The following is a 24,493-nucleotide window of genomic DNA, read 5'->3' as shown; positions in this document are numbered from 1 at the left end:
CTGAACTCTGGGCCTGGGCGCTGTCCCTCAGCTCTTCAGCTCAAAGCTAGCGCTCTACCACTTGAGCCACAGCGCCACTTCCGGCTTTTTTTTTCTTTTTGCTTATGTGGTGCTGAGGAATCGAATCCAGGGCCTCGAACATGCAAGGCAAGCGCTCTACCACTGAGCTACCCTCCCAGCCCAAGAATAGTGTTTTCAGGCAAGAATTCATCTCTGTTTCTACAACTGTTTTAGAATACTACATTACAAATAAGGTAATTGTCATACTATCATATATTACATATCATATAAATATAATAGTATAAATGACCATCTACTTATATTATTTTATTGTATAAGTTTCTTTTTTCCTTTTTATTTTTTCTGATAATGGGGCTTGAACTCAGGGCAACTGACTCTATTTAAGGTTGGCACTCTACCATATGAGTAACTAGAGCTCCACTTCTGACTTTTTGGTGGTTAATTGGAGATGAGTCCTATAGATTGGCTGGCTTCTAATTGTAATCTTCAGATCTCAGACTTCTGAGTAGCTAGGATTACAAGCATGAGCCACTAGCACCCAGCTGGTTTGTGTGTGTGTGTGTGTGTGTGTGTCTGTGTGTCTGTGTGTGTCTGTGTGTGTCTGTGTGTGTGTGATCCCTGCATAGGAAGAATTACTAGTTTGGTGCCAGCTTTGGCTGCATAGAGTGACCCTGTCTCAAAAACATTTTTTGTTTTAATGAAAAGATCCATCTGAATTCTAATGTGTAGCATACATTGTGTTGTTTCCAAACCTATGTATTTATTCATTCATTGGTATTAGGATTTGGACTCAGGGCCTCACTTTGCTCTGCTGATGCTTTACCACTTGAGCCATGCCTCTGGCCCAGATTGTTTTTCTTAAAAACAAGTCAAGTGAGGTTGTAACTAACTGTTAGCAATGATAAAATTTGAACTTTTTTTTTTTTTGGTCGGTCATGGGGCCTAAACTCTGGGCTGGGCGCTGTCCCTCAGCTCTTCAGCTCAAGGCTAGCTCTACCACTTGAGCCTCAGAGCCACTTCCGGCTCTTTCTGCTTATGTGGTGCTGAGGAATTGAACCCAGGGCCTCATGCATGCAAGGCAAGCACTCTACCACTGAGCCACCTTCCCAGCCCCAAAATTTGAACTTTTTTTGGTGTCCATCCTGGGGCTTGAATTCAGGGCCTGGGTAATGTCTCTGAGCTTCTTTTGCTCAAGGCTAGCCCTCTATCACTTGAGCCAGAGCTCCACTTTTGGCTTTTTTCGGTAGTTTATTGGCGATAAGAATCTCACGGACTTTTCTGGTCAGGCTACTTTGAACTGTGATCTTTAGATCTCAGCCTCCTGAATAGCTAGGATTACAGGGGGTAGGGGGTGGGGGTGAGCCACCAGGTCCAGCTCTAAAATTTGAACTTTTAAGAGGAAAATATGAATTTTAGAAAAATGTATCCATCTTTCATTTTGATCTTGACAGTATAGTTTTCTGATGAGGTGTCATTGGTGATTTTAGGGAATATGATTTCTGATAGCTGTGTGATAAAATCCAGAAGCATTTGGAAGGTTTACTTAATTCAGCAAGGCAATGTGTGATGTTACAAGATCTTTTGTAGGTAAAAGTTCTATTCAAAGCACACAATAAGTCAGTGGGTTTTAATGTAACTAATACGATTTTACAAATAGCCAAGTGTTAAAGTTTGGCTGTGGCAAAGAAATATATCCATGTGTTTCTGATAAATTATAATGTTCCCCTTAAAAAAAAACATATGTTGCCAGCCACCAGTGGCTTCTGCCTATAATCCTAGCTGAGATCTGAAGATCATGGTTCACAGCCAGGCAGGGCAGGAAGGTCTGTGAGACACTTATCTCTAATTAACCACCAAAAATCTGGAAGTAGAGCTGTGGCTCAAGTGGTAGAGTGCTAGTCTTGAGAAAAAAAGGTTCAGGAACAGTGCCCAGGCCCTGTGTTCAAGCCTTAGGACCAGCACAAAATAAAGAAAATGTCTGAAGTGTAGTCCCATTTTCTTATACAATGAACACAGACGCTCAACAGAGTCATTGTATAAGTGAATATAAGAATCTGGCAGATGGGCACCTGTGGCTCATGCCTGTAATCCTAGCTACTCTGGAGGGTGAGATCTGAGAATAATGGTTCAAAGCCAGCCTGGGCAGGAAAATCACAAGACTCTTGTCTTCAGTTAACCACCAGAAAACCAGAAGTGGCACTGTGGCTCAAAAGTGGTAGGAGCACTAGCCTTGAGCAAAAATAGCTTAGGGACAGCATGCAGGTCAAGTTCAAGCCCCACGACTGATTAAAAAAAAGAAAGAAAGAAGAGGGGCTGGGAAGATGGTTCAGTGGTAGAGTGCTTGCCTTGCAAGCATGAGGCCCTGGGTTCAATTTCTCAGCACCACATAAGCAGAAAAAGCCCTAAGTAGCACTGTGGCTGGAGTGGTAGAACACTAGCTTTGAGCTGAAGAACTGAAGGACAGCACCCAGGCCCAGAGTTCAGACCCATGACCAAAAGAGAGAGAGAGAGAGAGAGTCTGGCTGACTTCTGTTAAGCTAGTCATTCACAGAATTTTATAAAGGTATAAAAATAAAGCCACTTGAAGTAAATTGTTTTGGAGGATGTAATTGTTATTTTCAATAAGATGTCATTTGTGTAAGTATGTAGTGGGTTTTATATTTATTTCTAAATGAATGTTTAAGTCTCCATTTTAATTTCTAATATGGCATTTATCAAAAGAGAAAATCAGAATGCTTATAGTGGCTTGCAGGAAGCAGCAATGTACATCTTTTTTTTCTTTTTTTCTTTTTTTTTTGGGGGGGTCTGGTCGTGGGGTCTGAACTCTGGGCCTGGGCGCTGTCCCTCAGCTCTTCAGCTCAAGGCTAGCGCTCTACCACTTGAGCCACAGTGCCACTTCCGGCTTTTTTTTCTTTTTGCTTATGTGGTGCTGAGGAATTGAACCCAGGGCCTCTGGCTTGCAAGGCAAGCACTCTACCACTGAGCCACCTTCCCAGCCCCTACATCTTTTTTTTCTGACATAGTGTCCAATAGCTTGTTTATTTGTTTTGTGTGTGTGTGTGTGTGTGTGTGTGTGTTTTGTCAGTCATGGGCTTGAACTCTGGGCTTGGGCACTGTCCCTGCGCTCTTCACTTCAAGGCAAGCGTTCTACCACTGGAACCACAGTGCCACTTCCGGTTTTCTAGTGGTTTATTGGAGATAAGAGTCTCACCGACTTCCCTGCCCAAGCTGGCTTTGAACCATGATCCTCAGATCTCAGCCTTCTGAGTAGCTAGGATTACAGGCATGCGCCACCAGCATTTTCAATAGCTTGTTTAATAGTAGCTTGAAATCTGCTGTAGCAGGTGTGTTTTCACCACAAGAATGAGCAAAAGCTGTAAATGAAGCTCATACTTGCCAGGATCTGGTTAGTAAATTCTGATCAGCCTCCACCAGATGGAAATATAGTAGATTTATAGAAGCAAGTAAAAGTGTTCTGAGATTGTTTACAGTGTTAAGGGTACAAGTATCCTAAGACTATAGTTTTTAAGAATTAGTTGTATGGAGAACAGGGAATGTTTTGGTAATTGATAAACACCAAGGTAGATATTGTATGTGGGTTTGTTTTTGGTGCTGATCCTGAGCCTTAAACTCTTGGGTGTGAGTGTTGTCCCTGAGATTTTTTTCCTCAAGACTAGTGCTCTACCACATGGGTCATAACTCTGCTTCTGAATTTTTGGTGGTTAATTTGAGATCAGAGTCTTATGGAGACTTTCTTATCTGGGATGGCTTTGACTGTGACCCTTACATATCAGCCTCTTAAATAGCTAAGATTGCAGATAACACCACCAGTGCCTGGCAGATGGATGTCTTTTTATAAAGTTGCCTTTTGTGTTGACATTTGTATAAGAAATCCATCCTTCCCTTCTTTCCCTCCTTCCTTCCTTCCTTCCTTCCTTCCTTCCTTCCTTCCTTCCTTCCTTCCTTCCTTCCTTCCTTCCTTCTGTCTCTCCCTTCCCTCCTTCCTCTCCTGTCTTGTGCATGTTTGTATCTGTGTGTCTGTGTCTCTCTCTGCCTCTGTCTGTCTTCCTCCTGCCCCCAATTTTATGCTTTGTAGGCAGGCACTATAGCTCCACTGCTTCAGACATGACCTTAATCCATTTTTTTTCTTTTGATCTTGTAGTTTTGTTTTGCCAGTCCTGGGGCCTGAACTCAGGGCCTGGGCACTTTCTCTGAGTTTCTTTTGCTCAAGGCTAACACTTTACCACTTGAGTGCCACTTCTGGCTTTTTCTCTTTATATGGTTCCAAGGAATCGAATTGGGTTCATGCATGCTGGGTAAGCACTTTACTGCTAAGCCATATTCCCAGCCCTTGATCTTGTAGTTGCTAAGTCTACTCCATATGGCTGTTCTTCTTTCCCTCTAAAGTCTTAAGGTTCATGATAACAGAGATAGGCAGGCTGAAATGGCCTCTAGGGCTATATATATGGTGGCCTCTGCCCTCATTGCTCACTTTCTGTCCAGCTGTTATCAAGCTCAGATCAAGGCCTGGTTCAAGCTCTGACTTGTACACAAAGCTTTCCTATTGTCCAGGGTTTACTGTGATATCCTCAGCCTCTAAAGTGGAACAACCAGTCTTTACTATTAGGTATGCTTTTTTCTCTAGGTGTTAGTTTTATCAACTCTATACTTTAGTGCACACTTAGGGCTATACTTAGCACGAACTCTTGCATGGGTATCAGATTTTTAGCTTTTGGTTTTCCATAGAAGTTGTCTTCCAAGCAAATGATGTTAGTAATAAACCTTAGTTATTTGTTGTAAGGCTAGCCTCTCTCTGTCTCTCTCTCTCTCTGTCTCTGTCTCTGTGTGTGTGTGTCTGTCTGTCTGTCTGTCTGCCTCTCTCCCTCTTTCTGTATTGGGTTTAAACTCAAGACCTCACAATTACTAGACAGATACATTTCCACTTGAGCCATGTGCCCCGTCCAGTTTTTTTTTAAATTGTTGTTGTTTTAGTTTTGAGACAAGGCCTTTTTACGTAGCCCCAACCAGCCTTGAACTATCCATACTCCTGCCTGTACCCCAAATACTGGCATTATAGGCGATGCTAGCACACCTGGCTTGTAAATGAGGTTGTTGTGTTTTGTGCTGGTTTTAGGGCTTGAACTCCAGGCCTGGGCCCGACTCTTGAGCTTTTTTACTCAAGGTTGGTGCTCTTTAGCCACAGCTTCACTTCTAGCCTTTTGGTGGTTAATTGGAAATAAGAGTCTCATGGACTTTCCTGTCAGCCTCCTGAGTAGCTAGAATTACAGGTGTGAGCCACCAGTACCCAACTTAAACCCAATTATTATTATTATTTTTTTTGTCAGTCATGGGGCCTGAACTCTGGGCCTGGGCGCTATCCCTCAGTTCTTCAGCTCAAGGCTAGCACTCTACCACTTGAGCCACAGCACCACTTCCGGCTTTTTCTGCTTATGTAGTGCTGAGGAATTGAACCCAGGGCCTCATACATGCAAGGCAAGCACTCTACCACTAAACCCAATTATTATTAAGCCCTTTATAATACTAGTAGATTGGATAGCATTGATGTTCCTTAAAAGTGAGATCACACACAGAGGCTTCCTTAAAAATTATTTAAAATCCCAAAGTTCTACCACGAATACAGATAGAAATTGGTAGCTTCTCAATGAATAAGTGAATAACTGAACCAGACTTCCTAAATTACACTGGCATATAAGCCAGAATTATTCAATACTTAAGAAACTTTGCAGGTTTTGAGTGCAGAGTGTGTGGAGGGGCATGTGGTGGGGAACTGTGTTAAGTACTGTAAGGGCTGTGAGAAGACTGCACCTCTCTGCTCAGCGCTGAGAGATGCTCTGGCCCCCTCTCTCTAGCTCAGTGCTCTACCCCCGGGAAGGAAGATCATGGGTGGCAGAAGCCGCTCCAGCTCCAGATAAGACACTCTAGATCAGGAATTTCTTTGGTTTGTGCATTTTTTTCCTTCTGTGATTATAAGAGGCATACAGTTGTGACTTTTTTTTTTGTTCAGCCTAGGGCTTGAATTCAGGTACTAGGCTCTGTTCCTGAGCTCTTCTGCTTAAGGTTAGTGCTTGACCACTTGAGCCACAGCTCTACTTCCTGCGATTTTGGTAACTAATTGGAGATAAGAGTCTCATGGATTTGTCTGCCCAGGCTAGCTTTGAACCTTTATTCTCATATCTCAGCCTTCTGAATAGCTAGGATTACAGGTATGCACCACTAGCACCTGGCTTATTGTGACAGAGTATCAGCTTGCATCTGAAGCAGTCCTAGATTTGTCATATGAAACTTTTATTTATTATAAAACAATTCACCATACTGAAGTTCTTTCTAATTTCTCTTATGTTAGAGAGAGAGAGTTCATACTCTGGTCTCCACAAGGGAAGGCATCACTGTTAGTGGCTGTGAGGTGGTAGTGAGGTAGTTTAACTGCTTTAGAACTTTACATCCAGAACATTCTCCTCCACCGAAGCATGGGCACCAAAAGTGAGGCGCATGGGTTCTTTAGTATCTGTCACATCAGAGAATGACAGCTCCAGGACAGTGAGCACCTCCTAATGGTAAGTACCCCTGCCTGTCTGTCATCTCTTAAAAGCAAAACTAAGAAATGAGACGTAGGCCAGTCATGTTAGTGAGTGGTACTTCTTAAAAGTAAGCAAAAATGACAGCCCCAAAGGTCCAGCTTTAATCCTCAATGATGATCACTTTTGCAGGTTTCTGTAGCTGGATCAGGCACCGGAAGAGGCTCCCCAGCTGTAACTCTAGTGCAGTTACCTTCAGGCCAAACTGTGCAGGTCCAGGGAGTAATTCAGACACCACAGCCATCGGCTATTCAGTCACCACAAATACAAACTGTTCAGGTTAGCTTTCTTCCTGGGTGATTAGCCTTTCATTATGGAGCTTTTATAATCAAATCTTTTTAGATATTTATAGGAATATCATCTCTTTTTTTTGGTGCAGTAGTGTGTTGTGTCCTGCTAGGTGAATAGATTTAACTTCAGACTTAGTGTTTGGCCTGGACATGGTGACATATGCCTATAATATCAGAACTTGGGAGGCTGAGTTAGAAGGATCTCAAGATTGAGGCCGGCTTAGACTACATAATGATAGCCTGTCAAACAAACCAAGAAAGAAAAAGAGTTGGAGTTTTGTTGTTTTATTTTAATTTTCAGAATGAGACATTGTTAGATAAGCACTTCATGTCTTTGAGCTGTTATGTGTTTGGACTCAGATTTTTTTTTTTTAGCAAAGTTGTCCAGTGATGTTTAAATAATATCTCAAGGGTTCTTTGCAGAAGATGTCTGATAAATGTGGTAAAATAAAGATTAATAAGGGGGGAGTGTAGTTGTAGAGGTGGGAGGGAAGGGATGGTAGGGGAAAAACAAAGGAGGAGGCAGCAATGCTTGATAGGGAGTGTACTCATTACCTTGCTCATGTAACTGTAAATCATAAAGACATCAAAAAGATTAATAAAGGTATTAATAAAGATTATGTTGTCAGTACCATGTTAATGAATATTCACATTAGTTTATTTTGCATTTAGTGTATATAATCCTTAGAAGTAATGTGACATTTATTGGTTGGTGCTGGGAATTGAATCCAGAGCCTTGTGCATGTTAGCCTTGTGCTATATTCACCAATCTAACCTGAGGGGGGATGTATATGCTATGTTTATATTCCATGGTCCCCTCAGCTTGAAGCTTGGATTTTGTACATGGGATTAATTTTGTGACTGTCGATAGACTACAACAAATCAACGACAAATTAATAATCACTTAAAGCATACTGATGTTCTTTCTGTTCCTTTCTGAGATCAGCTTTAAATGCTAAAATGAACCTAATTGATAGGGGGGAAATCTATGAGGAAAATGACATGCACACACTTAGCGGTGTACTTTGTGGGTTTGAGTGTAGTTCAATGAGGGTAAATGAGACACTGTTTAAGGAACAAATCCACATGCTGTAAGATCTTATGGCTGTGGGGAGTGGCTTAAGTGGTGGAGCACTTGCCTAGAAAGCGAGGGGCTCTGAGTTCAATTCCCAGGACAACAAAAGGGAACAAAATTCAAAAGAAAAAAAGGAAAAATAATAATTCTCACCACTTTTTTTGTTTACTTTTTTTTGTGTATGTACCAGTCTTGGAGCTTGAATTCAGGGTCTGGGTGCTCTCCTGAGCTTTTATGCTCAAGGCTAGCACTCTACACTTGAGCTATAGCTCTACTTCTGCTTTTTTTTTTAAAAGCAGTTTATGAATACAAATATCTTGGTCAATGTCACCCCTTTTCAACATTCTCATCCATCCTTCCATCCTTCCCCTACCTCACCCCTGGCTCCCCCCTCCCAACTTTTTTTGTAATTACTTGGAGATGAGAGTCTTACAGACTTTCTGCCTGAGCTGGCTTTGAACTGTGATCCTCAGATCTCAGTCTCTGGAATTGGTAGGATTGCAGGAATGAGCTACTGCCACCGGCACCACTTTCTTTTATTTGCTATGATGACCTTTTGTTTATAGCTCTTTCTGATCCTAATTATAAAACAAAGTTCCCAACCACTCTTCTTTGTATCATGGCTTTTATTGGGGTACAAAAATTTATACTATGTTTCAAACAGGCTATTAGAAGAAAGTATTGTCCTATGTTCAGTAGACTTTGTTGTTATTAAGTGAATTATATAATTGTAAAGATAAATGCTGGTGGATCTCTTGATAGAGTTCCTATGCTTTAGAAAAATGGACAAATCAATCTATCTGTATGAGCTTTGGTTGTTGGCTTGGTTGATGATCTGGTTGTTAGACAGGTGTGGGAGCCTAGTTTAAAGTGACTAATTTTTTTTTTTTTTTGCCGGTCATGGGGCTTGAACTCTGGGCCTGGGCGCTGTCCCTCAGCTCTTTAGCTCACGGCTAGCACTCTACCACTGGAGCCACAGCACCACTTCCTAAAGTGACTAATATTTGATGGTGATATATGATTATCTAATACAGAAACATTTTTTTCAGTAGGTACTGTACAGTGAGTGTACATGTTTTATGTTTGGATTGTCCATAACCAGAGGTCCATGGTCATACGTTTAAGTGAATATACACACAATCTATGTGCTTAAGGAAATGTATATTCTTGCTTACATTCTTCTTACTCTTTTAATATAATTTTATTGTTTTTAAGGTACAAAGTGATTACCATTTTATAAGTCAGGTAATGTTTCCCCAGATTCCTCCTTCCATCCATGTCCACGAGTTACATAGGTCATTTTTTCACAGAGTGTATACTGAATCTTACTTGCATTCTTCATTTTTTTTTTGGGGGGTCCGGTCGTGGGGCCTGAACTCTGGGCCTGGGCGCTGTCCCTCATCTCTTCAGCTCAAGGCTAGTGCTCTACCACTTGAGCCACAGCGCCACTTCTGGCTTTTTTTCTTTTTTGCTTATGTGGTGCTGAGGAATTGAACCCAGGTCCTCATGCATGCAAGGCAAGCGCTCTACCACTGAGCCACCTTCCCAGCCCTGCATTCTTGATTTTTTAGTAAGCTTAATTTGCTCAAATCAAGTTCTTGTGTAATAATAATATTAAGTTGAGTTTTGTAAATTTAGCTACTTGAGTTAAATTTAGTTACCTGAGCTTGAGTTAAATGGCTAAATATATTGATAGCAGATATGTTAATGTAGAAATTATTTTACTACTATATCATTCTTTAAAATCAAGTTTTTATATTAGTGCCTGACTTGAAAAGTGAAATTATGATTTTACAAAAAAACCTCTGATACTTTTTTTTTTTTTGTCAGTTCTGAGGCTTGAACTAAGGTCTGAGCACTGTCCCTGAGTTTCTTTGGCTCACAGCTAGCATTCTACCACTCAAGCCACAGTAGTTTATTGGTGATGAGTCTCAGACTTTCCTGCCCCACTGGCTTTGAATCATGATCCTCAGATCTCAGCCTCCTGAGTAGCTAGGGTTACAGGCATGAGCCACCAGTACCTGACTCTGATACTTCTTTTCCCTTGCCAGTTCTGGAGCTTGAACTCAGGGATTGAGCACTGTTCCTGAGCTTCTTTTTGCTCAAGGCTAGCACTCTACCACTTGAGCAACAGCGCCACTTCTGGCCTTTTCTGTTTATGTGGTGCTGAGGAATCGAACCCAGGGCTTCATACAGGCAAGGCAAGCACTCTACTGCTAAGCCACATTCCCAGTCCCTGATATTTCTTTAAAGAGAAAATAACTGTTGTTGAGAAAAGATGTTATTGTGGAGCACAGACTGACCTTGAATAGATGATCTTCGTGTCTTAACCTACCAAGTGCTATGATTGCAGAAGTATACCAATACTTCCAGCTTAAGGAAATTTTTAAATTTTGACTTTCAAGATCTTCCACAATAAAACCCTAACCTTACCCCTTATAATATAAATCCTAGCTTTAACAGCTTGATTTGCTTACTTAAATATTCTTTCTTCTTTGAGTGTAACTGGAAGGCCCAGCTCAACTCAGCTATAATTCTGTGAAGAGAGGAGAGAAATTTAGCATTGTTTTCTGTCTCTGTCACTGGTTTTGTAACTCCTTCACTGATGGATTTGTAAGAGCACATTTGGGTTGAGGATTGTGTGTCTGAAGTACCTTATGCTTTGTCATATTCTGTGAAGCTACTATTTCCATAGTACTTACTATTTTCTCCATTTCTTCCCAAACATATACTGTTAACAACAATTGTGTCTGTACTTTGGTAGTGCCAATTCACTGTGCTTTGTGAATTGCTCAACCACACCCACTCAGCACTGCATACCAAGAAACTTAACCACTATTGTGGGGTTTTGGGGGGGGGATTGTATGTGTGTGTGTGTGTGTGTGTGTGTGTGTGTGCATGCACGTTTGAACTACAATCCTCAGATCTCACCCTCCTGAGTAGCTAGTATTATAGGAGTCAGCCACCGCTATAGGAGTCGGCCATTGCTACTTGGCTCACCTGTGTTTTTTGTTTGTTTGTTTGTTTGTTTGTTCGTGTGTGTGTGTGTGTGTGTGTCTGTCTGTCTGTCTGTGTGTGTCTGTGTGTGTGTGTTTCTATCTTTGGTACCACTACTATAACTTGAACTCAGGATGTGAGCACTGTCACTTAGGTTTTTCACTCAAGGCTAACACTCCACCATGTGAGCCACACCTCCACCATTTGCTTTTTGTGGCTAATTAGAGATGAGTCTCATGAACTTTTCTGTCCAGTCTGGCTTTGAACCACAATCCTCAGATTTCAGCCTCCTTAAGTAGCAACAGGTGCCTGGCCTAACCACTATGTTTTAAATGATCATGTATTTTATTATGTATTTCAAAACTCATGTATTGTAGGTAGCAACAATTGCAGAGACAGATGAATCTGCAGAATCAGAAGGTGTAATTGATCCACATAAACGCAGAGAAATCCTTTCGCGAAGACCCTCTTATAGGTGAGTTAACTTAGTTTCCTTCTGGAATGATAGTTGGTCCAGGAAAGTAGAATAATCCTAGACCAAAACAGTTCTTCCTTTATAGCTTTTCTGATTAAGAAAGTTATTGTTATTATAAAGGTGATGTACAAAGGGGTTGCCGTTGCGTAAGTCATAAGTCAACTTATGCAATTGCATAAGTTGTAGTTGCTTTTCTGTTTGACATCTCATTTATCTATCCTGATTATTTGTTTTATTCCATGATATTTTAGAAAAATACTGAATGAACTTTCCTCGGATGTGCCTGGTATTCCCAAGATTGAAGAAGAAAAATCAGAGGAAGAAGGAACACCCCCTAACATCGCTATGGCAGTGCCAACTAGCATATATCAGACTAGCACGGGGCAATACAGTATGTATGCTGCAATTCCATACAATACAGGCCTGCTTAAGTCTCCTCTAGTTATCCTGAAGCAATTCAGCTTTTCTCATAGACTTGTTCCATTTTTAAATGCATCGCTAACAACTAAATTGTATACCATAAAATGTTAAAGAAGTAAGAGATTTGTACTGACAGCTGAAAAGTAAAAACTTCTATTGTTAAGTATAGAAAAAAAATCTGGTAGTAAAAAAATTCAAAGGGAGGAACTTTCCTATTTATATGTTTATACTTATCATTAGGAAAAGTTCTAAAATTATTGTTTTCATTGTCTTTATGATGCATGCAAACATAAGCTATAAACATCTGTATTTCATTCTTGTTGGCTTTTGTTACTAATAGCATGCTTACTAATCTCAAAGAGGTAAATAATGTTCTCTGAATTATGTTTTAAATGTAATTCTGTTTTTACTACTTGCTACTGTTAATTTGTGCCACAGTTTTTTTTTCAGAGAATGAAAAGTGATTTAACTTTTAAAACTATAGCAATTGGGTAGATGGCTTTATTTGAAATTTTACTCAATGAAAACTCTAAATAAACAGATACACTCACATTTAGTCTTGTGCATTTTAATGAACTGTTCATTCTGTGCTTTTATTTTCCCAGTAACAAGAGCACTAGTGGTGTTTTCTTTTTTACCCTCTAATGAAAAATATTAGATAAACAAAAATAGTTTTAAAGAAATATCGGAACTAGAAAAGGGGGGGAAGGAATTTTGTGGAAAAAACTTCCTTGATATTAGAACCTATATTATAATATTAAATACTGTTTGTCAAAGTAACTTATTACAATTTAAGTTTGTTCTCTTTTTTTTCCTTTAAAAAGTAGTAATGCATAGAAAAACTAAAATCTTATGACATGGCTATTGAAACAAGTATAGTCTTCTTTCATGAATGAGAAATTCTTACATAGTCATTAGTTTTTTATTGTTGTCTGTTTTTATTCTTGTAGTGGTGATAGACTTGAAGCATGAAACTATTAAAATAAAAATCCCGTGGCAGTTTTGAATAGCTCCAGTCGTGATACCTATCAGAACTGGGGTATAATTTACTGGCTGTCCCTACAGGATGCTGAATAGACAGACATGTCCAGAGTTTATGGAAAAGAAAACTGCCCACATGTGCAAGAATTAGACCTTGAGGTTTTCACTGACTTCTCTCTGATTTCTTCTCTTATTTACATGCTTCTTTGATTAGTGCACGGGAGTTTAGGGACTACATGTCATATTTTGTTGGCTGGTGTCCCTCTAGAGTGTGGGGTCAGACTCCAGGAGGGCAGACCTCCCCATCCTACAGTCCCCAGAGATTGCCTTGAGCAGTATCCTCCATTAGCCCCATTCTCATTTTCTGTTTGTGCCCTGACAGGAAAAAGGTTGGAAATCACTGCTGAAATGATGTTACAACCTTTTGTAGTTTCAGAGCTTGAACTCAATGCCTCTTGCTTTTGCCTGTCTTGCTTGTTCAACTGGTGCTTGGCCACTTGAGTTACTCTTCCAGGCCTGATTTTTGCTAGTTATTTTGAAGATGAAGTCTTGGGAACTTTTCTGCCCAGGATGACTTTGAACTTTAATTCTTAATACTCAGGAAGACCACCTGAGTAGCTAAGATTACAAACATGAGCCACTGATGCCTTGAAAGACATTAAACTGGGGGTGGAGGGGACCAGGGGGAATGACCTAAGAGGCTGTTGTTTTGACATTTCTTTGGCATATCCTAATATTACTTCGGAATTCTCACCAACCTCTTAAAAGGCAAGATGCTGGAGGTGTCAACAGTGAAAGTTTGATGTAGTTGAAATCATATTGTTGAGAGAATGGTCTAAGCTGGAAGAGGATATGGGGAAGGAAGAAGGAGCTGGATTGGCCGTTTGCTAAGTCAAGGCCAGGCTCTGAAGGTGAGGGTGAAGGAGGACATAATGGGTAAAAGGAGAAGACATCCACTGCTGAAATGAGACGGAGAAATGTCTGTCTGTGGCAATCTCATTCTGTTCTTTAGACTTTTTGTTCCAGCCAGTTCCTCTGCCTGCTGCCTGTGCTTTTGGTGTCAGGAGTTCTGCAGGAGAACTACTAGCAAATGGCATGATTGAAGGTAGACATTTATCTGTTTGCCTAACAAGAGTTCATGGACTCACGTGTTCTTATTTGGGCCCAACATTAGATCCTGACAATTCCTTTAGGGAGAAATTGTGGTGGTTCTGTGTATGTCTCCAGGTGAGATTGTCATGTATTGGTTCACACAAAACAATATTGCCTTTGTTAATGCATGCATTTTAGACACTTTTAGTGCTGCTTGTTTATGAAGATAATATTTTTTTTTTGTCAGTCGTGGGGCCTGAACTCTGTGCCTGGGCGCTGTCCCTCACCTCTTCAGCTGTAGACTAGCATTCTACCATTTGAGCCTCAGTCCCACTTCCAGCTTTTTCTGCTTATGTGGTGATGAGGAATCGAACCCAGGGCCTCATGCATGCAAGGCAAGCACGCTATCCCTGAGCCACCTTCCCAGCCCGATAATATTTTTTTTTTATCAGTCATGTGGCTTGCACTCAGGGCCTAGGCACTGTCCCTGAGCTTTTCTGCTCAAGACTAGTACTGTAGAGCACTTTGAGTCACAGTTCCACTTCATTTGCTGGTGGGTAATTGGATAGTAGCATCTCACAGGCTTTGTCGCCCTGCTTGCTTTGAACCATGATCCTCATATCTCAGCCTCCTGATTAGCTAGGATTGCAGGCAGAGCCATCAGTGCCAGTAATAATTATTTCATTTGAAAAGAAAATTCTAACATTTAAACTGTTCTGAATCATTTACATATTTTAGATAATACAGGTATATTTATACATGGAGGAGATCTGTTTTCATTGATCTTAATTGTATTTTTCTAGGAAAAAAAGAATGTTATATCTAAATGTCTAGAAATAGAAACAGTTGTATCTCAGGTTTTAGATTAGAGTTTATTTCAGTGGAATTTCTAGATATTTTTCTATGGATGCCTTTCATAATCTTACTATGGTATGTGTGTCACTGTTCAAGAAATAAAATTAAAATCAGCAAACTCAAGCTTTTCCATATATAAGAAGTTTTTAATAGTTGAAAGATAATTTAACAGATATTAGTCTTACTATTTCAACCTACTTTGTGTGTGTGTGTGTGCGTGTATGTGCACACGTGCATGCACATACACTCATTCTAGTTCTAGGGCTTGAATTCAGGGCCTGGGAGCTTTTGTGCTCAAGGCTAGCACTCTACCACTTGAGCCAAAGCTCCACTTCTGGCTTTTTGGTGCTTAATTGGAGATGAGAGGCTCACAGACTTTCCTGCTAGAGCTGGCTTTGAACCACATGTCCTCATGTCTCAGCCTTTTGAGTAGCTAGGATTACAGGCATGAGCTATTGGTGCTGGGATCAACTTACTTTTTAACATTAAATCTAGGAAGTGAGTTGGAATAGGGTACTATCTGAAGCAAGAAAACTAGTGAGACTTACTTCTTGTAGCACAAAGAAAGTAAGCTATACCTACAAAATCCTCTTGGGAAGTACAAATCTTAGTGACAGGTTTGTTAACAATTAAGTGAAGCTGAGTTGGGGAGATGGGTTCATAGTAGAGTACATGCCTACCTGTCTGAGGCCCTGGTTTCCACTCTAAAACAGTTATATGATTCTGGTCCAAGAAAATCTGCTGTAGCTCAGCAGAATATATATAAAATATGGCAATTGAGATAGTCTGAGAACATTACAAGCAAGGATAAGTCATTGAAGACATTCTACAGCTGGGCGCTGGTGGCTCACGCCTGTCATCCTAGCTACTCAGGAGGCTGAGATCTGAGGATTGTGATTCAGACCCAGCCCAGGCAGGACTCTTTATCTCCAATAAACCACCAGAAAACCGAAATGGTGCTATGGCTCAAGTGGTAGAGCACTAGCCTTGAGCTGAAGAGCTAAGGGACAGCACCCAGGCCCCAGAGTTCAAGTCCCCCCTCACACACACACACTTACACAAAACAATGTTCAATAAATGAGTGAATTCGTATAAACATAGTAAAAGCAATTAAATTTAAATTCATAATTGTTTTTCAGTTCATCAGCTTTTCTCTAAAGAGAGAGAATTTTCTTTTAATTCCTCACCCATCCTCTTTTTTCACCAATTAACGGCTGTCACCAAGGCTTCAAATTGTTCTTTTTCTCCATGTCCCTTGACTCTTCTTTGCTCCTGCTTTGTTTTACTAGGAACTTTTTAGAATGAGTCTCTGTTAACTACTCTCTCTTGGAAATCTCATAATGAAAGGTAAGTAAGTCTATTGAAATTCTACCATTATCAAAATACAAACGTGAAGTTTGTGGAGTAGAATTCTTAAAAGACTCACGCTCGTAAACAAGAATTGTACATAGTAAAATAAAAAGCACTTGGATGTATTATTCCCGGTGACATTGCTTATAGCTCCCCCCAAGATAACTTGCAAAATTATTGAAAGTATTTCTTAATTGCTCTTTAATCTGCTTGTTGCTATTTTCACTGTAACATGATTTAGTCTTTTTTTTCTCCACCTTGGACTACTTCATGTTTTTGTTTTATGTATGTGTTTTGCTGGTACTAAAACTTGAACTCAAGGCTTGGGTGCTGTCCCTTAGCTTTTTCTCTCAAGGCTAGCACTTTACCACTTGAGCTATAGCTCCACTTATGGAGTTTTGGTGGTAAATTGGAGAAACTGTCATTGGCTTTCTTGCCTGGGCTGGCAAGAACCTCAATCCTCAGATCTCAGCTTCTAGAATAGCTACGATCGATTATAGGCATAAAACTCCAGTGCCCACTGGGGGACTACTTAGGTTTGTTTGTTTTTTTCTGCCGGTCTTGGGGCCTGAGTTCTGGGCCTGGGTGCTGTCCCTCAGCTCTTCAGCTCAAGGCTAGCGCTCTACCACTTGAGCCACAGTGCCACTTCTGTCTTTTTCTGCTTATGTGGTGCTGAGGAATTGAACCCAGGGCCTCATGCATGCAAGGCAAGCACTCTACCACTGAACCACCTTCCCAGCCCCTACTTAGGTTTTTAAGGACATATGAACATATACTCAGTTTTTCTTTCCTGCTCACTTTCTTCCTTCCTTCCTTCCTTCCTTCCTTCCTTCCTTCCTTCCTTCCTTCCTTTCTTTCTTTCTTTCTTTCTTTCTTTCTTCCTTCCTTCCTTCCTTCCTTCCTTCCTTTCTTTCTTTCTTTCTTTCTTTCTTTCTTTCTTTCTTTCTTTCTTTCTTTCTTTCTTTTTCAATACTGGAGGTTCTCTACCTTTTAAACCATGCCCCTGAGTCCTTACCTTTAGAATTTAAACATGAGAGATCACTAGAACAAAAGACTTGTTTGTTTTTGTTATTATTGTTTTTCCTGTGGGGCTGTGAACTGAACCCACGTCCTTGTGTATGATGAGCACATATTCAACCAGAACTCATTTAAATCCTGCTGTTCCTTTTAAAGTCAGCATAGTAAGATTTCCCTTACAAAAAATTTTAATTGCAATTTGGAATAATGATGTTTTAAGATTATAACTTGTTATGTTTTTGAAAATTAGCTCATATGTACACCTTAAGATTGAAAATATGTAGGACAGCTAGGTACTGACAGCTCACACCTATAATTCTAGTTACTCAGGAGAATGAGACCTGGAGGATTACCATTTGAAGCCAGCCTGGGCAGAAAAGTTCTTGAGACCCCCATCTCCAATTAACCAGCAAAAATACTGGGCTTTCCAGGTCCTAGTGGTGTAGGCCTGTAATCCTAGCTACTCAGGAAGCTGAGATCTGAGGATCATGGTTTGAAGTCAGCCAGGGCAGGAAAGTCTGTGAGATTTATCTCCAATTAACCACCAGAATACTGGAAGTGGAGTTGTGGCTCAAAGTGGCAGAGTGTTAGCCTTGAGCAAAAAGAGCTTGGCTACAGAGCCCAGGCCCTTAGTTCAAACCCCACAACTACAAGGAAGGGAGGGAGGGAGGGAGGGAAGAAATAAAGAAAGGGAAAGGAAGAAGGAAGGAAAGAAAGGAAGGAAGGAAGGAAAGGAAAGGAAAGGAAGAAAGAAATGAGCAAACCATGCAAATATAAGATCCCAGAGTTCAAGTCCTGGTATTGAGAAAAAAAAGTGATAAAATATACATGACATCAAGTAAAAAGAGATATAATCTTATGTGTTTACTTATACAAACTCATTTTTTAAGTTTTCTAACATTTCAGGGCCTGGAGCTATTGTTGGCTCTCTTACCACTCGAGCCATGACTCTAGTCCAGCATTTTTCTGGCTAATTAGAGATGAAGTCTGCCAAGCCCATCTTCCCAGACTGGCTTCAAATGTTTATCTTTCAGATCTCAGCCTTTTGAGTAGCTAGGATTTCAGGTGTGAGCCACCAGCATTCAACTCAGCTTTCCAACCTTTTCATATTAAAAAAAAAATTTTTTTTTGCCAGTCCTGGGGCTTGAACTCAGGGCCTAGGCTCTGTTCCTGAGCTTCTCTCTGCTCAGGGATAGAGTTCTACCACTTGAGCCACAGCATCACTTCCAGCTTTTTCTGTTTATGTGGTTGTGAGGAATTGAACACAGGGCTTCATGCTAAGCCACATTCCCAGCCCTATTTTTTTTAAACCAATTAGGACTTAAAATACTCCTTTTAAAGTTTTACCACAATTATTGAATTTTCATCCCATAATTATTATCATCTACTTGAATGATGTCCACAGCCCTTGGAGAAAAGTGCTCCATGAAGACAGTGAGTGTTGAGAATAACAGATCCCCCCCGCCCCCTTCCTCTTTCTTTTCTTTCTTTTTGTCAGTCCAGGCCTGGGTGCTGTCTCTGAAGCTCTCAGTGCTCAAGGCTATCACTCTACCACTTGAGCACAGTGCTACTTCTGACTTTTTCTGGGTAGTTTATTGGAGATAAGAGTCTCACTGATTTTCCTGCCTGGGCTGGCTTCGAACTGTGATCCTCAGATCTCAAGCTTTTGAGTAGCTAGGATTACAGGTATGAACCACCGGCACCCAGTTGAAAGTAACTGATTCTAACCACTATTTTGAGTCTCAGGAAATTTTTAAGAATTTGTTTTCTTAGACTAGCTGTGCTAGAACCATCCTATATGGGTCCATCTTATAATCCTATATGATATCATCCATGATATATGATAGATTATGGGGTGGAAAAACCATACTTGGATTAATACTAGTTTTGAATTAAATATTGTAATTACATAAGAATGTGTATAAAGATGTTTTTATAACCCTTTAAAATAAGTAGAAGTATGCTTAGTGAATTATGCATAGACAAACTTGCTTTTCTGTGGATTTTTTTTGTTGTTGGTGGTGGTTCTTGAAACTTGAGGCCTGGGCATTGTCCCTGACCTCTTTTGCTCACAGCTGGTACTCTTCAACTTTGAGCCATAGCCCTACTTCCTGTTTTCTGGTGGTTAGTTGGAGCTAGCCCTGGCTGGCTAGGTGTGAGCCACCAAAGTCTGGCCCTCTCTTGTCGTTTGTAGTGGTGGTGTTGTTTGAGACAAGGTCCTGCCTTTGTACCCCAACTTAAACTCAAAATTCTCTTTCCTCAGCCTCCTAAGTGCTGGGATTACAGTGGCATTTTACCATGCCTAGTTAGACAAACTTCTTAATTTAAGGCTATTGTGTCCAACATTCAATCAGTAGGTTGAGTGATATACTTAATGATATGTTAAATTTAGTTAGCTCTCAAAGCAACTAGGATAGAGACATAACTTTTACTTACCACTATAGTGAGCCCATGGCTAGCATCAATTAATAATGGAAACAGATGTAGAATTTAGTTGATTATATAATCAGACTGTTCAGTTTTAACTATTTTAGGGTGCTATTTAATTTGCATAATACTAGAAGAGTAAAGTTAAGTATACATCCAAAGTTAAAAGAGTCTTACTTTTTTTTCTGGAATCACAACAATATTCATAGAGCTGTGTGGACTCTAACTTGGTCACACATATAAACATTGATGATCTGTTTCATCTGTCAAGGAAAGTGCCAATAATCTTTGGTTCCCAGGGAAGCAAAAAGGTATTGGATTTTTATTGATGACCAATACCTTAGCTCATACCCAATTTTATTTTAAAATGGCCAGACAGATATGTTATCCATTATTTGTTCTAAAAACAGGGGTAAGAGGGAAGACTTACAAAGATGACAATTAACAAATATCCTGTTTACTCTTACATTGCTGGAATTTTCCACTGTAAGTTTTAAAAATACTAAAATAGTATGCCTGTATTAAAATAATCTTTTTTTCCTTACTATTTTTTCTTGCTTTTTGTTTACTGAAAACAAGTTATACAGTCTTCTGATAATTTGAAACCTAAGAAGTGTCCTACTCAAGTCTTTGAATGCAGATAGCACACACAAAGCCTGTTTCTGGGGTCCTTGAAGCACTGGTTAATCTTGCGTTCATTGTCCGACTGAGATAACATTTTGAATGAGAAGGTCCGCTGTCACTTGATAATGCCAAAATCAAGGGCCCTGTCAGAAAACAAAAAAGTTATTCTAAAACTGGAGACTTAACAATTCTCCCTCTATACCTAACCTGTGTGTGTGTGTGTGTGCGTAAGAGAGAAAGGGAGAGAGAAAGAGAAAAAGAGAAAGAAGGAATCTTTTGTTTTCCATATCTAGCTATATGTTGAGTTCTCTAGAAAGTAAAATAACAAGACAAATAGATGTTTGGCATGCCAGATGTTCATAGTATGAAAGCAATCAAGTTTTGGTTGGGACTTTTTGGAAAAATTATTAAAAAAAGAGGAGAAAACTTTTAAAGAAAGAATGAAAAGAAAAAGTGAAAATTTTGTAGTTCTAATGACTACTCCAGAAGCTTAATAATTATTATAGGTGTTGAAAAATTAAAGCTGCAATTGGAATTTGAAGCCTTACCTCAGTTAATACTTCTAAAGTCATAGGTTTATAATATATTCTGTTATGAAGAAATGATAGCCAGTCATTTTATTTCTTGAGTGCTTACTATGTTCTAGCACATTGTGGTGCTTTCCACAGCATACTTTCTATGATAGCAAATGAATTGTCAGTTCTAAATACAAATTTAAGTAAACAACAACATACAAAATTTATCTATATCTGTCCGTGAAGATTCAAGATAGAAACATCTTTTGCATTTTTTTCCTAGTTTTAATAAATTAGGCTGGGGGTCAGTGGCTCACACTTATATTCTGAGGCTGAGATCTGAAGATCACAGTTCAAAGCCAGCCCAGACAGGAAAATCCAAGAAACTCTTATCTCCAATTAACTACCAAAAAGCTGGAAATAGAGTGCTAGCCTTGAGCACAAAAGCTCAGGGACAGCACAAAAGAAAAGAAAAAAAAAGAAAAGAAAAAATAACAAATTAGATTTCTCTCAAGGTAGTTGTGAGGGCTGAATATTGAGACTCCTGAAATCTTGAGAGTTGTACTGTGAAGATAACCTACTTTAAAAATGTGTTCAGAGCCAGGTGCCAGTGGTTCATGCCTGTAATCCTAGCTACTCAGGAGGCTGAGATCTAAGGATTGCAGTTCAAAGCCAGCCCAGGCAGGAAAAGTCCATGAGTCTTATCTCCACTTAACCACTAGAAAACTGGAAGTGGTGGTATGTGTCAAGTGGTAGAACGCTCACCTTAAGCTGAAGAGGTCAGAGACAGCAGCCAGGCCCAAAGTTCAAGCCCCCAAATATATGTATATGTGTGTGTGTGTGTATATATATATGATATATATGTGCATATATTTATATGCACAGATGTTTTCATTAGTATCTTTTTTCGTTTTTTTAAATTTTATTTTATTAAAAAGATGCTGTGCCAGAAGGGTTACAGTTACGTGAGTAAGTCAATGAGTACATTTCTTGTCGAGCATTGTTAGCCCTTCCCTTGTTCTCCCATTAGCCCTTTCCTCCCCACCTTCCTCACTCCCCCTCTCCCATTACTATATTAGAGTTATCTTTGAAAGATTCTCCTGACATAAGTCAACATGATAAAGATGACAGTTTTGTAGACATAAACCAAAATACATGTTTATACTACAGTCTGTCTCTCATCCCCCCAAACCCTTGTGGTTTTACAGTGTTGGAGATTGAAACCATGGCCTTGTGTATGCTAGGCAAATAATCAGGCTGCACTGATTGCATTTGTTTGTTTGTTTTGTGCCAGTATTGGGGTTTAAACTCAGGGCCTAGCATTTATTGTCTTTTAGCTTTTTTGCTCAAGGCTGGCATACTACTCTTTGAGCCACACCTGCTTCCAGCTTGGGGCTGATTAATTGGAGATGAATTTCATGGACTTTTCTGCCCAGCTGGCTTTTAACTGCAATCTTCAGATCTCAGCTTCCTGAATAGCTAGGATTACAGGCATGAGCCAGCAGTGCCCAGCTGTCTACAGCCTTTATTTTCAGTTTTCTTTGATGATAATAAAAAAAGTTAATTAGCTGAAGAAAGGTGCACACACATTGTTGATGCTCAATGGGCATTTGACCATTTCTTAAGCATTAGAATAATGTTTATTAAAATTGAAAACATTTGAGTAGGTAGAGAAAACTGGAAGAAGCTAGACTCTTGTCTCAGCCTGTTTTTTCTCTCTTCCTCTGAAACAATTTAACTGGATGTGTGCCACAGAAAACCCTATAGACACAAGGAACTTCAGAGATTTCTAAATAGAAAATAGACCCATGCATTTAGAAGCTGATATTCCTGACTGATTCAGCATAGAAAACATAAGGATAAGCCAGGCACTGGTGTCTCATGCCTGTAATCCTAGCTACTCAGGAGGCTGAGATCTGAGGATAGCAGTTCAAAGCCAGCCTAGGCAGGCAATTCCGTGAAACTCTTATCTACAATAAACCATTCAGAAAAACCAGAAGTGGCACTGTGGCTCAAGTGGTAGAGTGCTATCCTTGAGCTGAAGAGCTGAGGGACAGAGCCCAGGCCCAGAGTTCAAGTCCCACAACTGACAATAATAATAATAATAGCAGTAGTAGTAATAATAATGATGATGATAATTATAACTTGAGAATGAAAAGCAATAGAAATACATAGACACAGAGTATGTTCTCTGAGATTATTAAAAACAACTCTTGAAATCTCTAATATTTCTTTTCTTTCTTTTTTTTTTTTTCTTATGAAGTTGCTATAGCCCAAGGTGGAGCAATCCAGATTTCTAACCCAGGATCTGATGGTGTTCAGGGACTGCAGGCACTAGCAATGACAAATTCAGGAGCTCCTCCACCAGGTGCTACCATTGTACAGTACGCAGCACAATCCGCAGATGGCACACAGCAATTCTTTGTCCCAGGCAGCCAGGTTGTTGTTCAAGGTATATTTTATTAATCTAATACATTTAGAATACCTATGCATTATTATATTACAGCTGTTAGTGGCAATTTCATAGTTTGGGGAAGTTTACAAGAGGTATATGGGGGTGGGGGAGAAACACTTTAAAAGGCTGGAGGAAGAAATATCTTAATACTTTAAGCAAGTTAAAGTTACATGACTTTAATTTTTTTAGCATGATAGAACAAAGGGAGTTAAGGATATGAATAAATTTTTACATTAACTAAATGTCCTTTGTGTGTGGTCATGAAGTCTTCCCCTAATATATTCCTACTCATTTATTATTATCATGTAAATAAAATAATTACATTAACATATAAGTAATATTAAAATGTAAACAATATTAAAACATAAATGCTGTTATTTCTATTATTATACATTTCTATTTCTATGATGATTTAAGTGCACTATGGTCCATGATGCCCCAAGTGTAGATTTTTCCCCAGATGTTATATTCAAGTGTAATTTCTGGATAACTCATCTAAAAACAAATGCTAACTCGTGTGTTTTTAAGACCATTCTTAGTATATTAGATTTTAAGATATTTGTTTCAGATCTTACAAAACAGTTGGTAGGTAGCCCTTCCTCAGTTTTAAGGTTACTAAGTTTTACTAAGATTTCTTTTTTTCTTTTTCTTTTCTTTTTTTTTTGGTCGATCATGGGTATTGAACTGGGTACTGTCCCTGACCTCTTTTTGCTCAAGGCTAGCCCTCTACCACTTTGAACCACAGCACCACTTCCAGTTTTCTGGTTGAGATAAGAGTCTTATGGACTTTCCTGTCCAGGCTGGCTTGGAACCATGATCCTCAGATCTCAGCCTCCTGAGTAGCTAAGATTACAGGTGTGAGCCACCAGTGCCTGGCCACCTCTAGCTTTTTGCTGTTTAATTGGAGATGAATCTCTCAGATTTGCCTGCTCATGGTTGGCTTTGAACTGTAACTCTCAGATCTCAACATTCTGAGTATCTAGGATTACAGGCGTGAGCCATCAATGCCTAGGGAAAAAAATTCTATATTTTTACTTAATCCTAGTCTTCTGGGTATATTTGCTTACAATTCATCATATGAGGATTTTCTTTTTCCTTGAATCTAGGTCTTGCTATGTAGCCCAGGCTGGCCTTTTTTTTTGTCGGTCGTGGGGCTTGAACTCTGGGCCTGGGCGCTGTTCTTCAGCTCTTCAGCTCAAGGCGAGCGCTCTACCACTTGAGCTACAGTGCCACTTCCGGTTTTCTGGTGGTTTATTGGATATAGGAGTCTCACGGTCTCTCCTGCCCGGGCTGGCTTTGAACC

At 39.8% G+C, this 24,493-nt stretch overlaps 1 protein-coding gene across 4 annotated transcripts in view; it reads left to right on the top strand.

Moving 5' to 3' along the window:
* The window catches only part of Crem (cAMP responsive element modulator), a 94,475-nt gene that overhangs the window by 43,845 nt on the left and 26,137 nt on the right, over window positions 1-24,493 (top strand). For 2 of the 4 annotated variants that reach the window (XM_013009384.1, XM_013009383.1), the window contains exons 2-4: window positions 11,357-11,454; window positions 11,706-11,845; window positions 22,999-23,187. In XM_013009384.1, the coding sequence (XP_012864838.1) occupies window positions 11,357-11,454; window positions 11,706-11,845; window positions 22,999-23,187 (427 nt within the window). Of the gene's footprint in view, window positions 1-6,749; window positions 6,897-11,356; window positions 11,455-11,705; window positions 12,506-22,998; window positions 23,188-24,493 lie in introns of those variants that run through there. The other 2 variants (XM_013009382.1, XM_013009385.1) reach the window with 2 other exon arrangements.

Source organism: Dipodomys ordii, unplaced genomic scaffold, assembly GCF_000151885.1.
Source record: "Dipodomys ordii isolate 6190 unplaced genomic scaffold, Dord_2.0 Scaffold9, whole genome shotgun sequence".
In the NCBI taxonomy this organism is placed as follows: Eukaryota; Metazoa; Chordata; class Mammalia; order Rodentia; family Heteromyidae; genus Dipodomys; species Dipodomys ordii.
The sequence above is the reverse complement of the archived record's forward strand: the minus strand, read 5'-3'. Positions and strand labels throughout refer to the sequence as shown.